Raw genomic sequence first — 22,364 nt, 5'->3', positions numbered from 1 at the left:
TATCACTATTACTGTTCATGATAGCCATGTTACTCCTTAACAATATATTAAGGAAATGTCAGGTTGAATACAATTTTACTAATACAGATTATAGAATGAACCACCTTATGTATATGGACGACCTGAAACTTTTCACAAGAAACAAAAGAAAACTAGAGACGCTAATAAACACAATCAGAATCTGCAGCCAGGATACCCAAATGGAATTTGGAATTAGAAAAGTGTGCTCTGGTAGTTATAAGAAAGTGAAAACTGAAGGCGACGGAGATTATGGAACCACCCAATCCACTAGACGAATATAGCACTTTCAGATATCTAGGAGTTCTGGATGCAGACCCCATAAAATCAACAGAAATGAATTAAAAAATTAGGAAAGAATACCTAAGAAGAATAATAACACTTCCAGAAACGAAATTATATAATAAGAACGTAATAAACGTACTGTACTTGCAATAACCTTGAATGGCTTCTGGACCTTGATAAGTGGTGACCACCGTGTAAAAAATAAATAAATAAACGTATAAACACATGGGCAGTATCACTAGTAAGATACTCTAGGCTATTCATAGATTGAACCAGGGAAGAAATGAGACAACTCAACTAGAATACATGGAAACCTATTACCATGCACAATGTATTAAACCCAAAGGATGATACTGATCGACTCTAGGTGAAAAGGAAAACGGAGAAAGGGAACTGTTAGTGTGGATGACACGAAAAAGAATTAGAACAACACATTACACAGGACGCAGGAAGCAATCCCCGGAAGATCAAGCTGTAACGAAATACAAATAGCAGCCATAAAGGGAACAGTATCTTCTCTTAAAAGAGCCCTCGGATATGAATTTAAATCATAACAGAATCAAGTGTTAGCTTCAGGAGGGAGCCCCTTGATCTCTTAAAACTTACTGAAGTAAAATAAATAAAAAAAGGCAAGATTAATGACCGCAGCAGGAAACACAATAAAAATTAACAAAGTGGAGAGCAAAGAAGCAAGCGATAAGACAAGAAGAGAAAAATGGGAATATAAACATACACACGGACGATTCATAAAGATGACAAAATATGAGACTCACGAAAACAGTTTTACATGGCTACGAAAATGACACCAAATCAGAAAGACTGGATAACTACTTACATCTGCAGAAGATAACGTTATTAGAACAAACTATATCAAGGTCGACAAGACACAAGAAAATAGCAAATGCAGACTCTTTGGACAAAGAGATGCTCCAATAAATCGCATAATAATTGAATGCAGCAAACTAACTCAGAAAGAATGTAAGAAGAAACATGACTAAGTGGGGAAGGCAATACACTAGGAAATGTGCAAACAACGGCATCTGGAACACAAATACAAATGGCACAAATAGAACTGGTAACAGTCTTTGAAAACGGAAATCTTAAGCTCTAGAGGTGCAAACGGATAAACTCAAACAAGAGAAGACACCGAATATTATTAACAAGAGGAAAATACACGGAACTGGCCACAGAGCTTAAAGGGATATGGAACATAACGAAAGTCATGATAACATCAATAATTGTAGGAGCCTTGAGAACAATCCTGAAAACCGCCGAAAAAAGAATAAAAGAAATTGGAATTAGCGGAAAGAAAAAACGGATAGCAACAATGAAAACGGCCGAAAACTTTAGGAAACTCTAGAATGTGGAGAACCAAGTCACATGAACTACGAACACTTGCCAACAATTTGAAAAAAATTGAAACAAAAATAGAACACACCCATAAAGGACAAAGACAACCAGGGAACAACGCAAAATAATGTCACACATTCTCTAAAATAAAAGGGTAGTGACAGCACAGACTGGCATCACATCAAATCGAAAAACGTCAAAGAGAATAGCGGATCGAGGAGGGATAGTACTGACAGGACATCCACTGGAAGATTACGCTGAGAAATGGGACCTTGGGGAGTCATATTGCCACTTAAATTCCAATGAAAACCAATGGTCATTACGAGCCTGAAATCAATAAGCAGTGGATCGTGTAATAATGCAAAATTATGTGCAAAAGTTGTCGAAAGAGGTGGAGAGTATTTGAAATCTGATGAGACTTGTTGTCACCGAGATTCCAAGTAATCCGATCGCTTGTTGTCAGTCAGTAACCACTGATGATTACCCATATGAGAGCTTCCATTGAGCAAATAATAATAATAATAATAATAATAATAATAATAATAATAATAATAATAATAATAATAATAATAATAATGTTAAAGGTTCCCAGGTAATACTGGGTTGAGACATCTAACAATTAATAAATAAATGTATTTTAAGTTAATTGATGCCAGTTGTCATTTGTTTTTTGTTGTTATTTTGTATTATAAATACTTAAATGTTTGTTTGTTGCTACAGATTGAAGAAATTATAATACAACTTGTTGATTGTTTTAATTCTTTTGGGTTCCTTGATTTTTCTTTTGTTTAGCTTACACAATCATTAGCTTACTGTTTGCATTACTTGCATTACTGTTTAGCTTACACAATCATTTTCTTTTTTATATTTCAGATTGGTAAAATTCCAGGAAATGTGTTCGAACGTTGTAGATACTAATTTGTAGCGCGATAGTTGCATTATTTTGAAAATCGGCCGTTACACATTTGGCATGATGCAGAATCACAAAATCGTGGTGGGATCGCGCAATAGTTCGGAGATTACGTGATCTTAGATTCCGAACGTTGAAGTAAAAACTGTATTCTATATTGAAATTGTTATCGATATTTTTTTTTAAATCTTACTTTTACCATATTGCACATTTACACACAAATCTTGTTTAAGACTAAACACTTAATGCACAAAACAAAATCATTTTTCAATTTATATAATAACTCACTGTCTCTGTATTAGCATGGCAGTCATAACTTAATAGTCCTTATTTCGAATCGTTGTATCATCTGAATTTTAATAATCTAATATTTAGCTGGGGCTCTAAAGATTTCCCTTTTATTGGTTTTATTTTCAATCCTAATTTTCATTTTTTAAGTAAAAGAAATTGTAATTTTAATTTCAAGATATCCTTGAAGCATATATAGCTGATGCAGATGACTAGTGGGACTTTAAATCGGGTATTTCTCTGGAAAGTAACGCTCTTTTCTCACTGTTAAAGAATCTCAAATCAAGTGTTTACGCTTCTCTGGTAAAATGATTTCAATTTTAGATTCCACCAATGTCTGCCGCTTCTATATCTGTCATTCGTAGCCGGTTCTTTACAAAAACGCATGATACACAGCTTAGAATTGAAATATTGATAAGTGCAATGGCCTATTATGATATGGACAACTCATTAACAGTCTTATCCGACGGGGATGAGATGGCATATCTAGATTCTGTTGACGCCACTCCAAGGAAGGTGAGGAGAACTAAATCAAAAATGAAGAGACCACCCATCTATCCAGGTAAGTACATCTTATTAGAAAAGCAACCAAAGCGTTACTTTTAATAGCATTATAATCTGTTGGTGCAAAACAAAACAAAACAACTGTTAAAATTTAATTAGAAATAACACACACATGCAAGAGACGTTCCAGAAATAATGCCTCCTATTATTTTTCCCACCCGGACTGATAAGAAGGGATGGCAAATTGCATTATTATGATAATTGAAAGTTTCATATCTCTGTTGCAGATATTGACGCTGCGAGATACTAAAAAAGCAATCCCTGTCATGGGCGTGGGTCAGAAGCAGAGATGCATCATTGAATTTTTCCATGCAAAAATAAATAAAAAAATAAATAAATAAACCGTTCAGCAATAAGCGATCCCTGTTGAATGTTTACGAAAGCGATGCCAGCGCAGTTAAGAAATGAGTTCGTCGGTTTCAGAATTGCAACAGAAATGTGAATGACTAACCTCGGACTTTAACGATCGAGTCACCAAAAGAAGCTAGCAAAAGTGCATTGAGAATGGTGATGATTATTATATCTATTCGCTCCTATTTTTTCTAAATTATCCACAGTACCTTTGCATTTCAGGACTTTCCCTAAAGTCATTGCTTCTGTTATTTTATTTATTTAGCCACACAAATTCTCTACTAAACATGCACAAATCTCCGTCTAACTGCTTCTCCCTTCTCCCCCATTACTGGCTAGTGGCTCTCCCACTCTCTTCTTTCATCAATTGGACTCTGCGAAGCTGATTCCGTTAGCCCAGTCGCCTAGCTATTTGCTCGCCCCTTTCCTCTTACACCCTCTACCGCTAGTTTCCAAGACATAGAGGGGAAAGACTGATAGAAGGAGAGAGGTGACAACTACAAACAACAACACGTACTAGTGCGTACATTACTTTATAAACACTAACAGTGTAATATTAATTCAGTACTAAATAATGTATAACAAAGAGAGAGAGAGAGAGAGAGAGAGAGAGAGAGAGAGAGAGAGAGAAAGACAGACAGACAGTCAACAGAATGTATGAGAGAGAGCGAGAGAAAGAGAGAGCGAGAGAGAGAAGGAGCGAGAGAGCGAGAGAGAGACCGCGCTTGCGAGAGAGAAAGAAAGAAAGAAAGAGAGAGAGAGAGAAAGGGGGGAGGGAGCATAATAGTTTGTTTTAACTCATTTCAGCGATATACGCACGTTTTAAAAACGTTACTTCCAAAATAGAAAGTCTTAAGTTAGCGGTGGCTCAGTTGGCAACAGCGTTATCTTTTTTTTTTTTTTTTACACCAAATTTTCATGTAAGCGTTATAGGTTCGAGCATGTTTTTTTTTTCTTTTTTTGTGGGTACTAGCTGCTATTTAAATTTTTGTTACGGATTTGCTTCAACTTCTTTTTTTTTTCTTTTCGTAGGACTCGCACAGGTAATAACTATTATTATCTGTTTTGTTTTTATTTTGTGCGTACTAAACACGTATAACTAATATTTATTGTTTTGTTTTAACGCAAATAGGTCACTAAGCTTAATAAACTGTTTTCGCATTATTTCCCCCAAATTTATTTTTTACAAGTACATATGTTTACAAATGTCTGTGAAAAATTTTTCTTTCACACTTATATAAAATTTCTGTTTCATAATTTTTACTGTTTATTATTCTGAGAAGAAAACGTTCTTTTTTATATTTTTTCTTTTTTTTCCGATATCGTTTACATGTTTACATTGTATCGTACAGGTGAGTACATAAATTTTGTTCCTTTAAGTCAGAGACGGTTCGAGAGTATTTCGCCACCTAAACTCCAGTATTGCTAACAAAACTACCATACCATGAACCATACCCTTCCCACCAGTGTAGTATGCATAGACCCACCGACACTACAGCCACCAAATTTTTCTGTTTGGTCATTTTCGAACAACCCACCACCCAATCAAAAAATGGGGTGTCTATTCCGAAAGCCGTTCTACCATGAGGAGGTTGCGCTAGGGAAACAACAGGCTACCACCGGGCAACGTCGGTTAACGAGTCCTGCTAGTACAATAATAATAATAATAATAATAATAATAATAATAATAATAATAATAATAATAATAAAAACATATAGACAAAATAAATATAAATGTAGTAACTAAATAATTTATAATTCGATATTAAAAGGATATGAATTATGATATGTTTAATAACAAAAGAAACTATAATTAAACATTCATCTGATGATTATAATTTAATTTAGTCTATCGATAAATAAAACTCATACTTTATAATATTGTATTCTGAAACAGTTTTAATACTAAGATTTTATATTCAATTTATAAGCTAATTAATTTTTAGTATACATTGAATTAATTAATGAATAATATGAAATGAATGACATTAGAACTGTATACATATTATTTATTAGTGGAAAGAACAAGCGCAGATAAAATAAATTAGAATAATAAAGATGAAATAAAAATCGGAGAAGATGTATTTGAGGTTTTGATAAAAGGGAAATAACTCTATTAAGCTTAAAATTAAAAAGTTGAACTATTCATATTTTCGCTCATGGTAAACAATTATGTTAACGGATTATATAACGAATTTATAAATTTCAACTAAATAAAATTACAATTTTAGAATAAAGGATTATAATTTATAATAATAAACAGTTTTAGAATAAAGAATTATAATTTATTAATAATAAATTTTATTATAACAGTAATAAGAACTTAACTATGTATAGATTTAAATTCAGATTAATAAAAAATGTAATAGTTTCTTTTTTTTTTAAGTTTCGTATAAATTTATTGAGTATGTAAACATATGTAATAGATTATAATCATTGATGTTAATTGGGTTAACATGAATATATTAATTATAAATAATAAATATACTAATTACTCAACCGGACATTCATGGCAGAATGTAGCTAAATTAATGTAATTTGTTTATACAAATACGAATATGTGGGTTTAGTGACTTTTTTTCTAAATTCAAAATGACGTAATGTAAGAAAACTATAAGATATTTGCAGCTTCTCTTCCAATTTTCGGATTTTTTTTAATCATGTGCAAAGGTATTTTTTTTGCTTTTGGTGGATTGATTATTGTTCTTTCTTCTGATGAGTTAAGTGCAAAATAGATTCACTGATTGATATAATAATTAAGTAATACTGTCAAGAATTGTAACTGTCAACTGAATTAAAGAAATAAATTGTGAGATGGTCAACATCATGAAATTTTGAATATAGACTTTTGTCATTCAGTCATTATATATATATATATATTCAGTACTTGGTTGACCATAGCTAAGGTTATTGACTTAAAGACTCTAAGACAAGAAAACTAAACTCTCAAGTACCCTATGTCATAAAAAGCCAAAAGTTAGGTTACATGGGGGAAGGGGAAAAGAAAAAAGATGTTTATCATCTTCAGAGACCTCACTCATCCTTTTACCGTTTTTTGTTTTTTTGACTCCCACCCAGGTTGTATTTTTAACTTGATAAACGAAGTAGAAAAATGTATTTTGTGGAAATGTCACTTTTGAAGGTAGTTCTTGGCCTGAAGACGTAATCCCCCAACGTGGGTGATTACAGAAACATGTATGCACATATGTAGCCATTAATGTTTGTATAAATAAAATTAATATATATTTATATATAAATGGTGTCCATAAAGTCCGTGTGCGCCTTAAAATATTGATAATTTTATTTGTGATTGCAATAGAAATAACATGTAAAAAGGATTTGATTTTGGAACAATTGATTTGAAAATTTCACACGGACTTTATGGACACCCTGTATATATATATATATATATATATATATATATATATATATATATATATATATATAAGCGAGATAAGACGCAGATTAAAATCCGATGAAAATCCTGGTAGATATTACTAGAGGAAACACTTTCATGGTGATCCTAGCCAAAAAGGAAAAGCTCAATATTTAAGAATAGAGCAATATATAAATTTAGTTGTTAAATTTAACTTCTGAAATCAAAATATAGACACATATATTCGAGTTAAGAATTTATTGTTTGACAAAAAAATATATAGAAGGGGTTATATTAATTTCCTTAATATATGGATTTTCAATAATGGGTCATATCATCAGAGGAAATGAAATGCGGTTAGCAAAATGTTCAGCTATGAAAAGGTACTTATTTTGCTTTTCAGCACAAATATTGAAAATAGTTTTTTGTTGGTTAATGATTGTTATATGAAAATAATTATTGGAAGAGGGAATTTCATTCAACCTAGGCAGTCCGTTATAAGAAGGAGTATAATGTCCTCCGGGGTAATTTCCAAGTAGGCAGAATATTGGTCCAGGGGAGAAGGCAGTAATCCCATATAACAAAATGCTTGGTTGCTTCTTATTGATATTCCTAAAGGTATACGGGGCGGCCGTATTCGTTGATGTGTTGAATGCGTTTTGGTATATGTAATCCAGATTCTTTTTTGGAGTTGGCACAGTATATCAGATATTGGATGGATATACCAATCCATTGCATATATTCCCATGGGTGATGGAATTATATATGCATATCTATGGTGCAATGGAACTCGAAACTCAATAGTCTGGGTAGCAAAATATTCTGAGAGATGATTTTTAGAAGCGATGTGTTGTACGAATAGCTTCTAATATGGGATTGATACTTAGTAAAAGCCGGCCAGCTTCTTGTTGAGAAGGGTCGAGGGAAGCCTTTTAGATGAAGAAACGAGGAGGATTAGAGTGAGGTAGAGAGGATAACGGGAGAAGAGGGAGGGTTGATATAGGCGAGGAGGCATGTGCTTAATGAAATTTATTCGGGAGGGGAAGGAATTGTATGTTAGTATTCGGTATGCGCTGTTTTTATTGTGTAGGTGGGTGATTAAGTGAAGTGGAAATGGAGACTAGTCATGGTCTAAAGTTTTGAAATGCTTGGGGGATTACTTATTTAAGTGGGTTAAAGATTGAGTGTTTTTAATTATGGGAGTATATTTAAAAGTAAACTTGATTTACTGAGATACATTTTGTTCATTACGCTTGTTATCGTAGTGTGATCTGGTTTAATTAAATTTATTTAAAACGTATAAATTTCTGTTTGGAGGCGATCTATGGATAAATAGGCTTTGCTGTTCGTTGGGTTAGAAACGATGTTTGAGTGGATGCTTTATATACTGTGGTTAATTAGCTGTTCTTATACTGGAGGGACTTGATGCATATGCGGGGTGAATGTGAGGTTGCCCAAACGTGGTTGAATATTACTATTTATATAATAAACTGTATATCTATCTGTCAAACATACACTTAAGCGCAGATACTAATTAAAATTTTAATTTATGCAATATGTTTTACAAAAACATGTAAATTAGTGTTATTTGAAATACATTATCGCAGTTTATCTAACAATTTTACAAACATCCGACTGAATCTAACTCATTGAATATATTGTCACACCATATAATGTGAAGAGGTCAGTGTTATTGGTCGAAATTCATTTATAACTCTCAAATATCGATTGTTATATTCTTTCGTATATGATTTTCTATATAAACAGAGAGAGATCATCTTTTATTTTTAAACAAACAATAATGAGGATATTAATTATGCATTAAAAAAAACAACATTTTTTTTAGTTTTTGCGCTTTTGTTCTTTTTTCATCATCCAGACATATACGTTGCATAACAATGTTATAAAAGACATGTGATAGCTAGAGGGGTGCGATGGAACATCCAAGCTGCCCATTTTAGCTCCTTTGCTGCAAGTGGTTATCATCTTACCAATATCCCGTATAAATAGTGCCGTATTGGAACTGAGGTCACTGGCCATTTCGAGTTGAAAAATGAAACGGTCGATCAGTGAAATTGTATTTAACATTTTTCTGATTTTAGCGAACTGAGACCCAGGGTCGGAGTTGACAGTATATTCCAAAATTTTTGGTGCATCAATTTTATTTATGTAAAAAATTTTATTTTTAGGATTATGATAATTCTAACTTCGAATTAATGGTCTCATTTTGAGTGTCATTTTCACAATATTTTGGTCGATATAACTTCTGATCGTCTCAAGGTGTATCTTTCTGAACTCAGAGATCTTTCTGTCTAACTCGGGAATCTGTAAGGGTATGCATGCTTTCGTTCCGTCAGCCATGACCGAATAGAACTCCTAATTAATTCACAATTGTATTTTCCGTCGCCCACACTGAAAATGAAACCTCCAACCTTCAGAAGAATATCACTTTTACAACTGAATTTTTCCCAGTATTCTAACCACTTAGCCATTGGTCCTTGCACAAGGATATTGGAAAAAATCAGTTGTAAATGTGACCTTTTCTGAGGGTTAAAGGTTTAATCCTCAGTGTAGGCATTGAAAATACAATTTCAGATTAGTCATGTCTGGCAGAACGAGAGCATGCTACCGCTGTGAAAAGAATACAATTACGAATTACTTAAGACTTCTACTCAGTTATGGCTGAATAAACGAGAGCAAGCTACTCCCGGGAATTAAACAAAGCGTTCCCTTCGAAATACCGTACTGATTCCCTCGGCGATTACATCAGCTGAAACATTGTGGGAATAAAATCTGAATAACCCAAATAATACAAATATTTGTTTATTCCAATTTGTTCAACAAAGATCTTCCAGTTTTTGATAGTATTATCATAGTTTAATGGTTGACAACAGCAATATTGTTTCTGGCCTAATTTTGCAAACAATATTCGTCATTGTTGAAGAAAGGTAAGTTTTGGGCCAATTAGTTACGTAATAATCTGGTGATATTCGGTTGCAACAGACGCGTAAGTAATTCTTTAAGGGTCATATTTCCGGAGTAAAATCGAATAGTTTCAATTTCAGAGTTTGAAAAGAAAGGTTTGATTGCAATAAGAATAACCATACATTGTATTATGCAATGCATCCAAACAGTAAATTCCCTGTATACAATCATGTAAACATATACACATATCTAACTTTATATATATATATATATATATATATATATATATATATATATATATATATATAACCGGATGTAATTTCATGCAATATGCAAGACTGATTATATTTAATCCATAGATATAACGCTGACTGATACTACCACTTTAAATCGGCAATGCTCTCAATGTAATTGTTCCAATTGTTTTATGTAATTATTAAAGGAAAGGAGCATAGTCTTTGCAGCATTGAATGTTCCCATCTATTTTTACCCCATTCAACTATAGACTGGAGATATTCCTATAGAGTTTCCGCTATTACCTTAGATATGACAAAGGCTTCCTCTCTATGGCAATTGCTCTTGACATATCAAAAGCCTTCGATAATGTATGGCATAAGGGCCTACTTCACAAGATTTCCAGCTACGGCATAACTGGAAATGTTTTCTCAATCATTAAATCATTTCTCTCTGATAGGCTCATAAGAGTCGTTGTTGATGGGCAAAAATCAGAAGCCCTTAGTATTAATGTTGGAGTCCCTCATGAGTCCATCCTGGGCCCAACTCTGTTCCTGATCTACATCAATGATCTCCCAAAATAAACACTTAAATCATACGTTGACATCTATGCTGATGACCCGATCATCTATGGCAACACATCAAGGGCCGTAAATGACAAAGTTCTCTCTGATTCTCTCTCCTCTGATCTCGAGCGCGTGGTACAATGGGGAAAGAGGTGGCTGGTTACTTTTAATGCATCTAAAACCAAGCTCCTATTTTTACATCATCAACGCTCTGATCCCCATCTGGCATCAATTGAAATGGATGGCTCTCGTCTAGGGGAGGCCCCATGTTTTGATAAGCTTCTTGGCTTGACCTTTACTCCTGCCCTGAAATAAAACACGTACATCAAGTTTGTTGCCAAGGTCGTTGGAAAAATGGTAGGATCCTTCTATCGCACCAGAAGATATCTGACTGTTGATGTAATTCTCTATCTATATAAAAGCCAAGTACGTCCAAGGATAGATTATTGCTGCCATATCTGGGCAGGAGCTGCTAAAAACAGCCTATCCTGCCTTGACAGAGTACAAAATAGGCTTCGTGGCTTAGTGGGAGATGCCCTTTTCTCTTCCCTGCAACCTCTCTCCCACAGGAGAGACGTTGCGAGCCTGTCTTTGTTTTACCGTTACTTCCATGGCAAGTGCTCGGCTGAGCTCCTATCCCTGGTCCCCTCTCGCCAATCTTTCACGAAAAACACCCGTCTAGCTGAAATTACTGTCAAAAATTTTCCCTACTCCTTATCTGTGCCAAAACTAAAACGTAGATTCCATGAATTTCCTAGAAGTGCACGCCTGTGGAACTCTCTGCCGTTTGCCTGTTTCCCACCTGACTACAACCTGGATGTCTTCAAGTCCAACATAAACAAATTCATGATGAACCGCCCCCTTAAGTAATGCACTTTATCAAATCTCACCACTAGCGTACTGTATACGCAATAACCCTTATCCCCGAGTGGCTTCCGGGGTTAGATAAGTGGTGACCACCTTGTAAAAAAAAGATATGTGTTGATTCGGTTTCCCCTCGTGCCTGCCATAGGGCGTGGTGTCATCAGCAGATATAACCATCTCAGAGACAATTTAATCAGGGATATCATTTATGAATTTTTATGAATATCAGGAATAATAAAGGTTTGAGAATTAACGCTCTAGGTAAACCCGCATTTATCTCATATTGTTTTGACGTACGAACATCGAGGACAACCTGGATTCTTTTTTACTTAAGAATGGTTTACATTATGTTAAGTATTCGTCTAGTAATACCACATGCTCTTATTTTACTTAGAAGACCCTCGTGCCATATCCTGTCAAACGCCTTAGATATATCTAGGGTTACTGTCCTACCACCTACTTTATCCAATGGATAGTATATACGTTCAGAAATTACAGTTAAGATATTTGCAGTAGAACTGGCTAGCCTAAAACCATAAATCGAACAGCAGTTTAGCAACTGTAAGGTGGTGGACAAGAGCTTGATTAATTATGGACTGAAATATTTTGGTGAAAAAGTAAGGAGGCTAATGGGGCGATAATTTAATACATCAGTTATTTCGCCAGAAGTTTTGTAAACTTATACCAGAGAAGCAGTTTTTCAACCAGTAAGGAAAGCAAGATTCGTTAAGGCATTTGTTGAAAAGCTTTTTAACAGTACGACCGGGATGAGATCCGGTTCACATGTTCACCTCAAGGTATTTAGGTTTTTTATATCATGCAATTGAGAAGAGGTGATTTTCAGATTATCTCGTGTGATTTCTGGCCGCAAAGGAAAACCAGAGAGGGAGTAGTTTGTTGGGTGCAATATAGAGTTTGAGGCAAACTGACGGGTAAGCATGTAAGCCCTTTTCGGTTGGCGCGAAAGCAACCCTATGATCGTTCGATAGTGGGGAAATTGCTGATTGCCCATTATTTACTCCACTATTGCAGATTTTCCAGAAATGACGAGTTCCTAATTTCTGCGCTTTAATACGTTTTCTGGTGGTTTCGGTATATTCTCTATTTGCTGTCTCTATGTCTTGCAATTACTTCTAGCTCTTATAAACCTTTATCTGTTTGTACTAAACTTATGCCGGATAAATCTGCGGTATGCATGGATTATAGACATTCGCTGCACATTCATCGCGAAATATGGTCAGAAATATATCTAAAAGTGAGGCTTGTCGATCTTGTCGATCTGGGAGACGAGTCGGAAACGTAACTGTATGTGATAGGGAACGAGAAATAGATATGTTATGTGTTATGCTACGAGCTTCGTCGATGTAAACAGAGAAAGAAAACCAATTACTGTGGAACACATTAAAGTCACCAAATACATGTACTTGCGCGCTAGTATCAAAGGAGAGTGTTGTATCTATGCTGTCAAAGACTTCCTTGATTAGGTGCGTGTTAACTTTATTTTGTGTAATTAGACATTAGGAATTACTAAATGTGTCTGTCGATATGAGCATTAAGTGGCGTTGTACCAGACTGAAAAAACACCCCCACCGCTGCAGATCTCTACGATTGCTCGTCGGATACCCCCAGCCATGAAGAAATCAGAGCCGTCATTGCCAAGTTGAAGAATAACAAAGCTCCAGGCGAGGACGGTATCCCGGCTGAGGTCTACAAGACCGGAATCGATGAATTAACCCCTCGCCTACACCAGCTGATTTCTGAGATTTGGAATAGTGGGGAGATTCCCCAAGATTGGAGTGACGCCATCCTTCTTCCCTTTTTTAAGAAGGGTGACAAACGGACATGTAGTAACTACAGAGGCATCAGCCTTATAGATGTCGCTGCCAAAGTCTTCACTATCCTCATTCTGAGACGGTTTCAATACGAAAGGGACAGAAGGACTCGTCCTAACCAATGCGGATTCCGACCTGGCCGCGGATGCGTCGACCAAATATTCACGCTGAGGCGAGCCTTGGAATAGCGCTGGTGCTACCAACAGCGTACAATCGTATGCTTTATCGACTTCGCTGGCGCTTTTGACTCGGTCGACCGCGGTACCCTGTGGAGAGTGATGGAAGCAGATGGTATCCCCCCGAAGCTACTCAACTTGATCAAGGCCTACTACCATCGGACTCGCACGCGTGTCCGCTGTTATGGTCAGGACTCCTCTTTCTTCAACGTCAGCAGTGGTGTCCGCCAGGGATGCGCGCTCTCGCCCACCCTTTTCAATTACGCTATTGATTGGATCATGGAGCAGGCGCTGCCTGGATATCCTGGCGTCGTGATGGGGCGTAACTTTCATCTCACCGATTTGGACTACGCGGACGATATTGCGGTTCTCGGGGAGAGCTACGGAGACATACAGACGGTGCTGAACCGAATCCAGGAGAAGGCAGCTGCCATCGGCATGAGAATCAACGCCAGCAAGACGAAGATTCTATCGGCTGGCATCCCCCAAGCAGAAAGGTCCTCCGTCACTCTCAACGGGGAAACACTCGAGGAGACGGATAGCTTCAAATACCTGGGCTGCACGTTCATTGGTACCGGTCAAGGCATGAATGAGATTGAAGCGCGCATTAATGCCGCACGAGCTGCCTTTTGTCGACTCCAAAGGCGATTATGGTCACGGCCTGAAATACGTCTGAGGACAAAAATACGAATCTACCAGGCCCTCGTCCGCTCAATACTTTTGTATGGATGTGAGACCTGGCCCATACGGAAAGCGGATCTGCGACGCGTAGAAGTTTTCGACCACTACAATCTCCGCCGCATTCTCCATGTCCGTCCCTTGGATTTCGTCGCCAACAAAGAAGTCCGGCGTCGCTGCAATCTCCAGGCAATTACTGACCTACTGCGGTCCCGACGCCTTCGATGGTTCGGCCATGCGTCTTGCTGTGATGCAGGGGTCTTTATCCACGAGGCTATCTCCCCACGTCTTCTACCCGGCTGGAAAAAACGTGTCGGTGGCCAGCTAAGAACGTGGCTCGAGACTATCAAAGCCGACGCTGAGCTTATTTCGGGCCCGCTTATCTATGGCCTGTCTCGTTGGAGACGTGACTGGCTATTGCTCACTCGGGATCTTGCCTCCGATCGCTGGGCTTGGGCCGCAGCGGTACGAGATGTGCATCTTCATGAAGCCGACTCAACTCCTCCGGGGTGAATGTCGCTTCAAGTACAAGCAAGTACCAGACTGATGCTTAGACAAAACAAGAAATAATATCGTAATCGTGAAATCTATGGAAATTCCACGGTGTTTTCTACATCTATATGTATATTATTCAAAATGATATTCCTTTTGAAATAATTATTCTCTCACAAGGTCAATACTATTAAGGAAATATGATCGATTGCTCTTCTGTAAAAATTAGGTACATGCATAAATGGCGGACAACTGATAGTTGGATATAGTTTTGAAAGGCGGGTTATCGTAATTGTTTTGTAGGTTTCCGGTTACTTTCTGATTGTATTTTAAAGATTAAAGCCTAAAGCTCATTTCCAAAAGGCCAAAAATATTTGTACACGTGAAAATAGTTATAATGAAAAGTGTTTTCACTGCGACATTTGAAAACTGACAAGTTCAGTTAAATTTTGAAGTTAAAAATTTCAATGTAAAATCCCTTGAAAGATGAAGGTTAGCTTTCTTGGTTTGTTTCAAAGGTAATTAGTAATGTATCTAATTTTATAGATTAAAAAACACATATTTTGTACAAAAAATAGCAAAATTAGCCATCCAAAGTGAGAGATTCTGGCTTCGCACAAACTAAACAAACGAAATCGTCGAAGCATGACTTTTACAGAAGCACAAAATATCAGAAAGTCAAAACGCTATTTGAAAATGACCCCAGTTAGTTACAAGGAGGTAGGAAGTTTTGTTTTACCCCAGCCGTGCATACGTACATTCCTATCGTCAACGTTTGTATGATTTTTTTTAATCATTTTTTAATTTTATTATTTTTCTGTGTTCCTGCTTTTAAATTTTATCAAGTTAAAAATATGTAAGGTTATATAAAATATTATATGACACTAAAGAATACACCTTCATTCAGTCAAGGAAAATACTAGAATCTTACATATAAAAATTACGCTAAAATGTAATCTAAAAAAAAAAGAAAATATGTTTTGCAATTATATTTTTCGTGTGAAAATATTAAAAAACAATGCTTAATTCAATGATAATATTGGTAGTTCGAGACATTAATTTTTCTTCGAGTCATATCGAATTCATTAATTCAGACTTTAGGGGCTTTTTTCATAATGTTCCTGAAAAAATTAATTTTTCTTTTTTATTGTGATAATTTATGATAAAAACAAAATAAATTTATTATTTTCTTTTACTACTGAAAAATATAACTTTAGTACAAGCGCTTTTGTTTAAACCAAATAATATATTTCTACTAAGATTCAAATAAAAATAATGGGGTAATGAAATTTCATCAAAATTAGTAAATTTCCTGATTTTCTTGTGAATTTTTAAGTAAAGGGAAGGGTCAAAATGTTTATATATTTTGAGCATCGGCTATTCATTTTCCACGTACCTAGTAAAAATGATTGTCAATGTTAGCCAAATATTTTTAATTGAATAAAACGATACATCTCTTCTTAATTTTAATTGAATAAAACGATACATCTCTTCTTTATTTACCTATTTAACATTGTAGCAATTTATTTTTTAAACAAAAATATATATTCTGTCTTCTTATTATAAAATTATTTAGCAGCTAAATATTTTTCAAACCAATAGTACACATGTTTCTGTTTGAAAATATTTATTTAAAATTCTTACTTATTTAGTAGATCGAACGACATAATTTGAGTTTAGAACAATCCATTTAAAATGTGTCGGAATGTTTTTTTTATCATACCTAACATTATCGTTGTTAATTGGACGATTAAATTTTATAATGCGTGTGAAAGTTGATAACGTATTTGTGAACTTGAAATGGCTTAGCGTATGACATTAACCTCGGAAATAGAACAGCTTTTTAATCAATACAAGGAAGAATAAAATAACACAAAAGTGAATCACTTTCTTTTTAATAATATAAGATAAACGTAAAGGTGTATATTTTTCTAATACTGAGTTCCAGTAATAACCCACTTCGCAGTGCGTGGTTGTTCTACGGATTGTATAGGTTATATAGCGTAGTTGACAAGGACTAAGTTAAACTGAATGCTGCAGTAGTAGTAGTAGTAATAGTAATAGTAGTAGTAGTAGTAGTAGTAGTAGTAGTAGTAGTAGTGACAGTGATCATATTTCATAACATAATCGACATAGTAGAGATTCTTTGTGATAAGTTTTGTACAATTCTGGACAATAGCTTTGGAGGTACACGTGTTTTGTAGTATTAGCAGCAGAAGTAATACTCTATAAAATCCAATCCTTCCTAACTGCGATAACATGGTAGCAACGTGATACCTGCCTAAAAGAATTTTGGTAAAAATACAGTAAGATTTGGCACCAGAATTTTCATCTTATTGTCGTTTATGTATTTAGCTGGCAAACATGTGCCAGGTACGAAACTGCAAACCAATAGAATTCAAGTGGCAATGTTGCTTCTTCAACATTTTGTGTAGGGCCTGGGCCAAAATTTTCCCGAATTCGCATGCAACCGCTGAAATTATCTACTCTCAGACTCAAGCTTAACACTTGTACCCCTAAGTCTAACGAAAAGCTGCATTCAAAGAGAAATTTAAGCAGACTATATAACCATGTAGCATGAATTTAATGAGCTCTCGGCAAACGCCAACTCGTCAAATAAAAAAATAAAAAAGCAGCAGTAGTAATAACATGTGTATCCTTATGGCACATTCAGAATTTCAAGAATTGTTCATTGCAAACTATGTCCAGTAGATTTGCAACGCCTAAATAACTGATAGACAAACAGACACACTGAATAACCTGAAGGAAACTCCAGTGTGAGTGTACTTTTATGTTTTTTTTTCAGTTAGTATGGTATTGTTGTTTATAGGGTTGGCCAGTCAAGCATGACAGAAGTAGATTCATGTTTACTATTTAAAACCAACAGTTTACCATGCGTTATGTATATTGTTGACCTTTAAGAAGTAGGTCAATCTAGAGTAGGATGAATATAGTGGTGGATCTGGCGCAAAACAATCATGAGACTTACTTGTTGTTCTTAGATTTAATATTAAATTATAAGAAAAAAGTTTTATTTAGGACAGCCTTTAATCGTGGCTTTCAAATTTTCCGGGTGTGTGACCTTTGCAGTTTGGCTAAACACAAAGTGTAATATCTGTCTTGAAAATACACGTAACCTTCTCTTCCTGCGGTAAGTGAAGGAAAACTGCTTCTAGGCAACTTTTAATTTTGATCCTAACCCATAGTGCCCCTAAGGAGAAGCTTGATTTCCTTCACAATTAAACCTGACTTTGTGTCTTACTCTGCCCTCGTTGGGAGGCAAATGAATAAGGAACTGAAGTACTTTTCCGAATTAGTCAACTGTTTAAATTCATGAAGTAAGAATGATGATAAGAAAATATAAATTCTCCAGATGCGTTCCCACGCAAAGAATACGAAAAACAAAACAAGAAAATTTATCAAACGAAATAATAATTATGCGTCACCCCAAACAAGGCACAGTGCTACTTTGATGTAATAGGCTACAGTTTGGAACCAAATATACAGATACTATGCAAAGAGTTGATCAGCAGAATGTCTGTTCACATTTGATTTGAACTTCTGTATACCAGTACATCCAGAACAGTAGAGACCCGGGTGAGAATCATAAAGTCTATTAGTTTGAGGGAAGACACTATTAAATTAGAAGGATTTTCGGCATGTATGGATCTCTACAGTATAAGGTAAGATTTTGCCGTTGTCAGGTAGTCGAGAGGTATTTACGCCAAGAGGGTACAAGTGCTTCTAGTTCATCGAAGCACATTCCATTAACATACTTATAAAACAGGCACAGGGATGTAAGTGGAGAACTTGTCGATTGTCCATTAATTACTACAATGTTATAAATTTTCAAAGTATCGCGAATTCCTAATTTCTGCTACTCAATGCGTTTTCTGTTGATTAAGATTAAGATTACAAAAATTTTCCCAAATCTCACTACCGTGTATATCAAATTTTGAGTTTGTAAACTGAAAATTGACAGAGATATTGCGTAGGGAAATGTACACAGACAGACAGGCACACACACACTTGCTTTCAGCCCAAATCAATAAATATTAAAGGGTCATAATAGGGATCACAGTTAAAAAATAATTGACCTCTGCGGTCTCTACCAAATTACTCAGACAATTTCTGGTTTAAACACTTTCACTTTTATAGATATATAGATTAGCATGGGTGCCCGGTGTTGTCCTGGTGTTTGGAGGTGTATGTTGAGCAAAAAAAAAGTCGTAGTAGGAAGGCAGGCTCAAACCTGTACCGCGAAGGAGGAAAAGAACGGGAAAAAACCTGACCTGTTTGCTGTTACGATCACTGCCAAACCGGAAGTGACGTAGGTTTTAATTAAGGCTACACAATCGAAAGGAGAAGAAGACTTTCGAAAATATCGGCGAGAAAAGCAACCCCTCCCTGTAGAAAAGTACCCAGTTGAGGGTGAAGATATTGATGTTTTTAGCTAATTTGTCGGTATTTGTCGTCTGAAAGGTCGAACTTCAAAACAATACTGATCTTGTGAAAATCGATCGCCTTTGTCGAAAGTTTTAGGCAGACATCCAAACATACATGCATAGATTTATATATTTGTGGCTGAAATTTTCGACCCAAACCGATTAAAAAGCTTGTCCTATCTCTGAATACCCTTTATGTAAAATTTTAAATGTTTAAACCAGAAATTGTCTGAGTAATTTGGTAGAGACCGCAGAGGTCAATTATTTTTTAACTGTGATCCCTATTATGACCCTTTAATATTAATTGATTTGGGCTGAAAGCAAGTTATTAAGTTAGATTCATGTCCAAGGAACCTATATCCAACATTTCAAGTGTTTAGACCCAAAATTGTCGGAGGAGTTTGGTAGAGTTCTCAAAGGTCAAATCGTTGAACTTTGACCCCTTAAAAGACAAGTTTCTGGCCGAAAACCGATTTTAAAGATTTTACCAAATCTCACTACCCTGTATATCAAATTTCGAGTCTGTAGACTGAAAGTTGACAGAGTTATTGTGTAGGGACATGTACACAGACAGACAGACATGTTCACTTTTATAGATATATAGATTATTCGTATGAACATTGTTGCAGTCACTGTGCCAAACGCCTATCCCGGCATTTCACGGGAATATTTAGAAAATCAAGAAAAACCATCATATTTTTGAAGCTCATATTACTATTTTTACCGAATCGTCTTAATTTCTATAAGTATCAATCTTCAAGCTATAAGCAAAAAGCTAAAGCATTTTCATTGTTGTTTATGGATGGTTATCGCGAATTCAGATACTACTGAATTAGTCTAAAATCTCAACTTAATATCAAAAAATAAACTTTAGTTAATTAAAAGTTACTCTAATAGATATTGCACTGTCAAAGAAGCTTCAACCTGCATCCTTTTCCCGCAATTTTGTATTTCTGGGCTTGTTCTACAAGTACTTTAATGTAATGTGCTCCGACGAATTCGCATCATTAGTGCCACCTCGATATAAATACCCTAAACTAACCATACAAGCAACAGTATCCGTAAAGCCCCTCCCCGAAACCGGAGAGCGTTTTCCCTCGCACTGGTAGACTTTGGAATTCCCTCCATTTCCTGAATCCCTTTCTATGCAGTATTCCAATTGTAATGTGAACAGATATTTCGCTGCTCAACTCCCTTCTTTGAGCGTGTTTAAATCATAGTAGCCCATTATGTCTCTGTGGAAATATGCCTTCCTGGGATGGATATGAGTAAAATAAACAACAAAAACTTATTGTACCAAGTTGTTTATGAATGAAGTGAAATCACTTTTGGTAGGATTTCATTTAACGATTCAATTAATTTTTTTTTCAATTTGCCGGCAGCTGAGTACATTGTCAGTGTTAATATAAACCGATTTTAATTAACAAATGACAACCTAGAAGACAAGCAATTTCCCAAGTGTTTATACATATTTATTGGAGTTGGATTAAGACATTTTTTTAAATACAAATCTTAAATGAAAACTTTACTAATTTTGTGACTATGGGTTAGAAAAAAAGAAAGCAAAATAATAATTTTTACTTATTTCGTAGTGAAATTAAGGCTACAATGAAATAAAAACAAATGCTAAATTCATAGTTTTTGTTTTGAGGTTGAAGAAAAGGGTAAATTGGTATAGGAATACTAAAATTAAATAAAAAAAGAATAAGTATTTACATGCTTAAATTAAAAAAATAGTAACGAATTATTTAACACCAGAGGGGATTCTAAGAATATTACACAAAACTCCAGAACCTCGGGAGATGTGGTATTCGAAATACTTTTCTAAACGTAGTTTTTAAACCTTACGTTTCAGTTTATGTAACAAAAATAACTACAAAATATTATTTTATTATCTTGTTTTCTTCTTAACTTGCCACCCACGGCTACAAAAAGGTAACGGTGGCTCAGTGGTTAACGATGCTAGATGACAACATAGATGTGCAAGTTCGAACCCACTCCGTTCCGCAGAAACACTTTAATTTAGGAACCTTGGCAACTTTTACGTGATCTCTCCCGTACCTGATATCTTTATAGAAAGAATTCCTAATAGAATATTAGAGAAACGAATACCAGCAAAAGATTTTCGTCATGAATAATGCTCAACAAACTCACAGCCACAGCATAATCAACAACATTTTTCTTTGTAGGAATAGAGTATTTTCAACGTCTCGTATAAAATATAGATTTTGTTTTATAAGCACACAATATGTAATATATACTAAGAATGAACACTTTACATAGTCTCTGGTATGACTAATTTACATACTATTTGTATTATCGAATTTTAATGTTAGTTTTTATACAAATATTATAATTGTCAAATAAGAACTGGTTTTTACAAATATTGTAATTGTAAATAGGAACTGGTTTGTTAAAATTACTACATTTTCTCTCTTTGTATCTTTTTCTTTCTCTGTTATATTTATTATATCTTCAGCTAATTTTCCTTGCAAGAAATCTATATCCAAAAGAGAGAACAATGAAAAATTACTAAAGCGATGAGGTGCAATTTGAATACAATTTAAATTTAAATAATCGAATATCAATTTATGTACCAAACAGAAGATGACCACGCATCCGAAATGAAAAAGGTATTTTGGAACCAATTACACGATCAAGAGCTCTATAAAAGCAGCATCGATTGATGGACAAACAGAAAGACCTCAGCATAAATAAATATGGTTATATTTTATAAAACTCATATTCATTATCATCTAGTTTTCTGAGCCAGTTCATCAGTCAATATCAGCCAAAGCATGAACAACATGCCAACAACGCCATAATGACTACAGTTGTCTTATCATTGTCCAATTAATTTCTAACACAACTTACTACAGCCAACTGGAAATTGTGGAGAGTTAAGTGTTCGTAACCCTCCGTGCTGACGATTAAGACAAATCGTTCATATACTGACAGTATATTTACGAAATTCTTAATAACGACATATGCAAAGGACTTTTAACAACTA

General features: G+C 35.2%; 2 protein-coding genes across 3 annotated transcripts in view; one reads left to right on the top strand and one right to left on the bottom strand.

Annotated features, from left to right (window-relative positions):
• The window catches only part of LOC145254722 (sodium-dependent neutral amino acid transporter B(0)AT3-like), a 219,232-nt gene that overhangs the window by 18,950 nt on the left and 177,918 nt on the right, over nucleotides 1-22,364 (top strand). For both annotated transcript variants that reach the window (XM_080113447.1, XM_080113446.1), the window contains exon 2: nucleotides 2,527-3,413. In XM_080113447.1, the coding sequence (XP_079969573.1) occupies nucleotides 3,185-3,413 (229 nt within the window). In that variant the 5' untranslated portion in view covers nucleotides 2,527-3,184. The remainder of the gene's footprint in view (nucleotides 1-2,526; nucleotides 3,414-22,364) is intronic.
• LOC145254723 (sodium-dependent neutral amino acid transporter B(0)AT3-like) overlaps nucleotides 1-22,364 on the bottom strand; it is a 189,588-nt gene that overhangs the window by 87,197 nt on the left and 80,027 nt on the right. The gene's annotated exons all lie outside the window — the stretch shown is intronic.

This window comes from Euprymna scolopes, chromosome 30 (genome assembly GCF_053919585.1).
Source record: "Euprymna scolopes isolate OS-2025 chromosome 30, ASM5391958v1, whole genome shotgun sequence".
Classification (NCBI taxonomy): domain Eukaryota; kingdom Metazoa; phylum Mollusca; class Cephalopoda; order Sepiida; family Sepiolidae; genus Euprymna; species Euprymna scolopes.
This window is presented reverse-complemented; position numbering and strand designations above follow the sequence as displayed.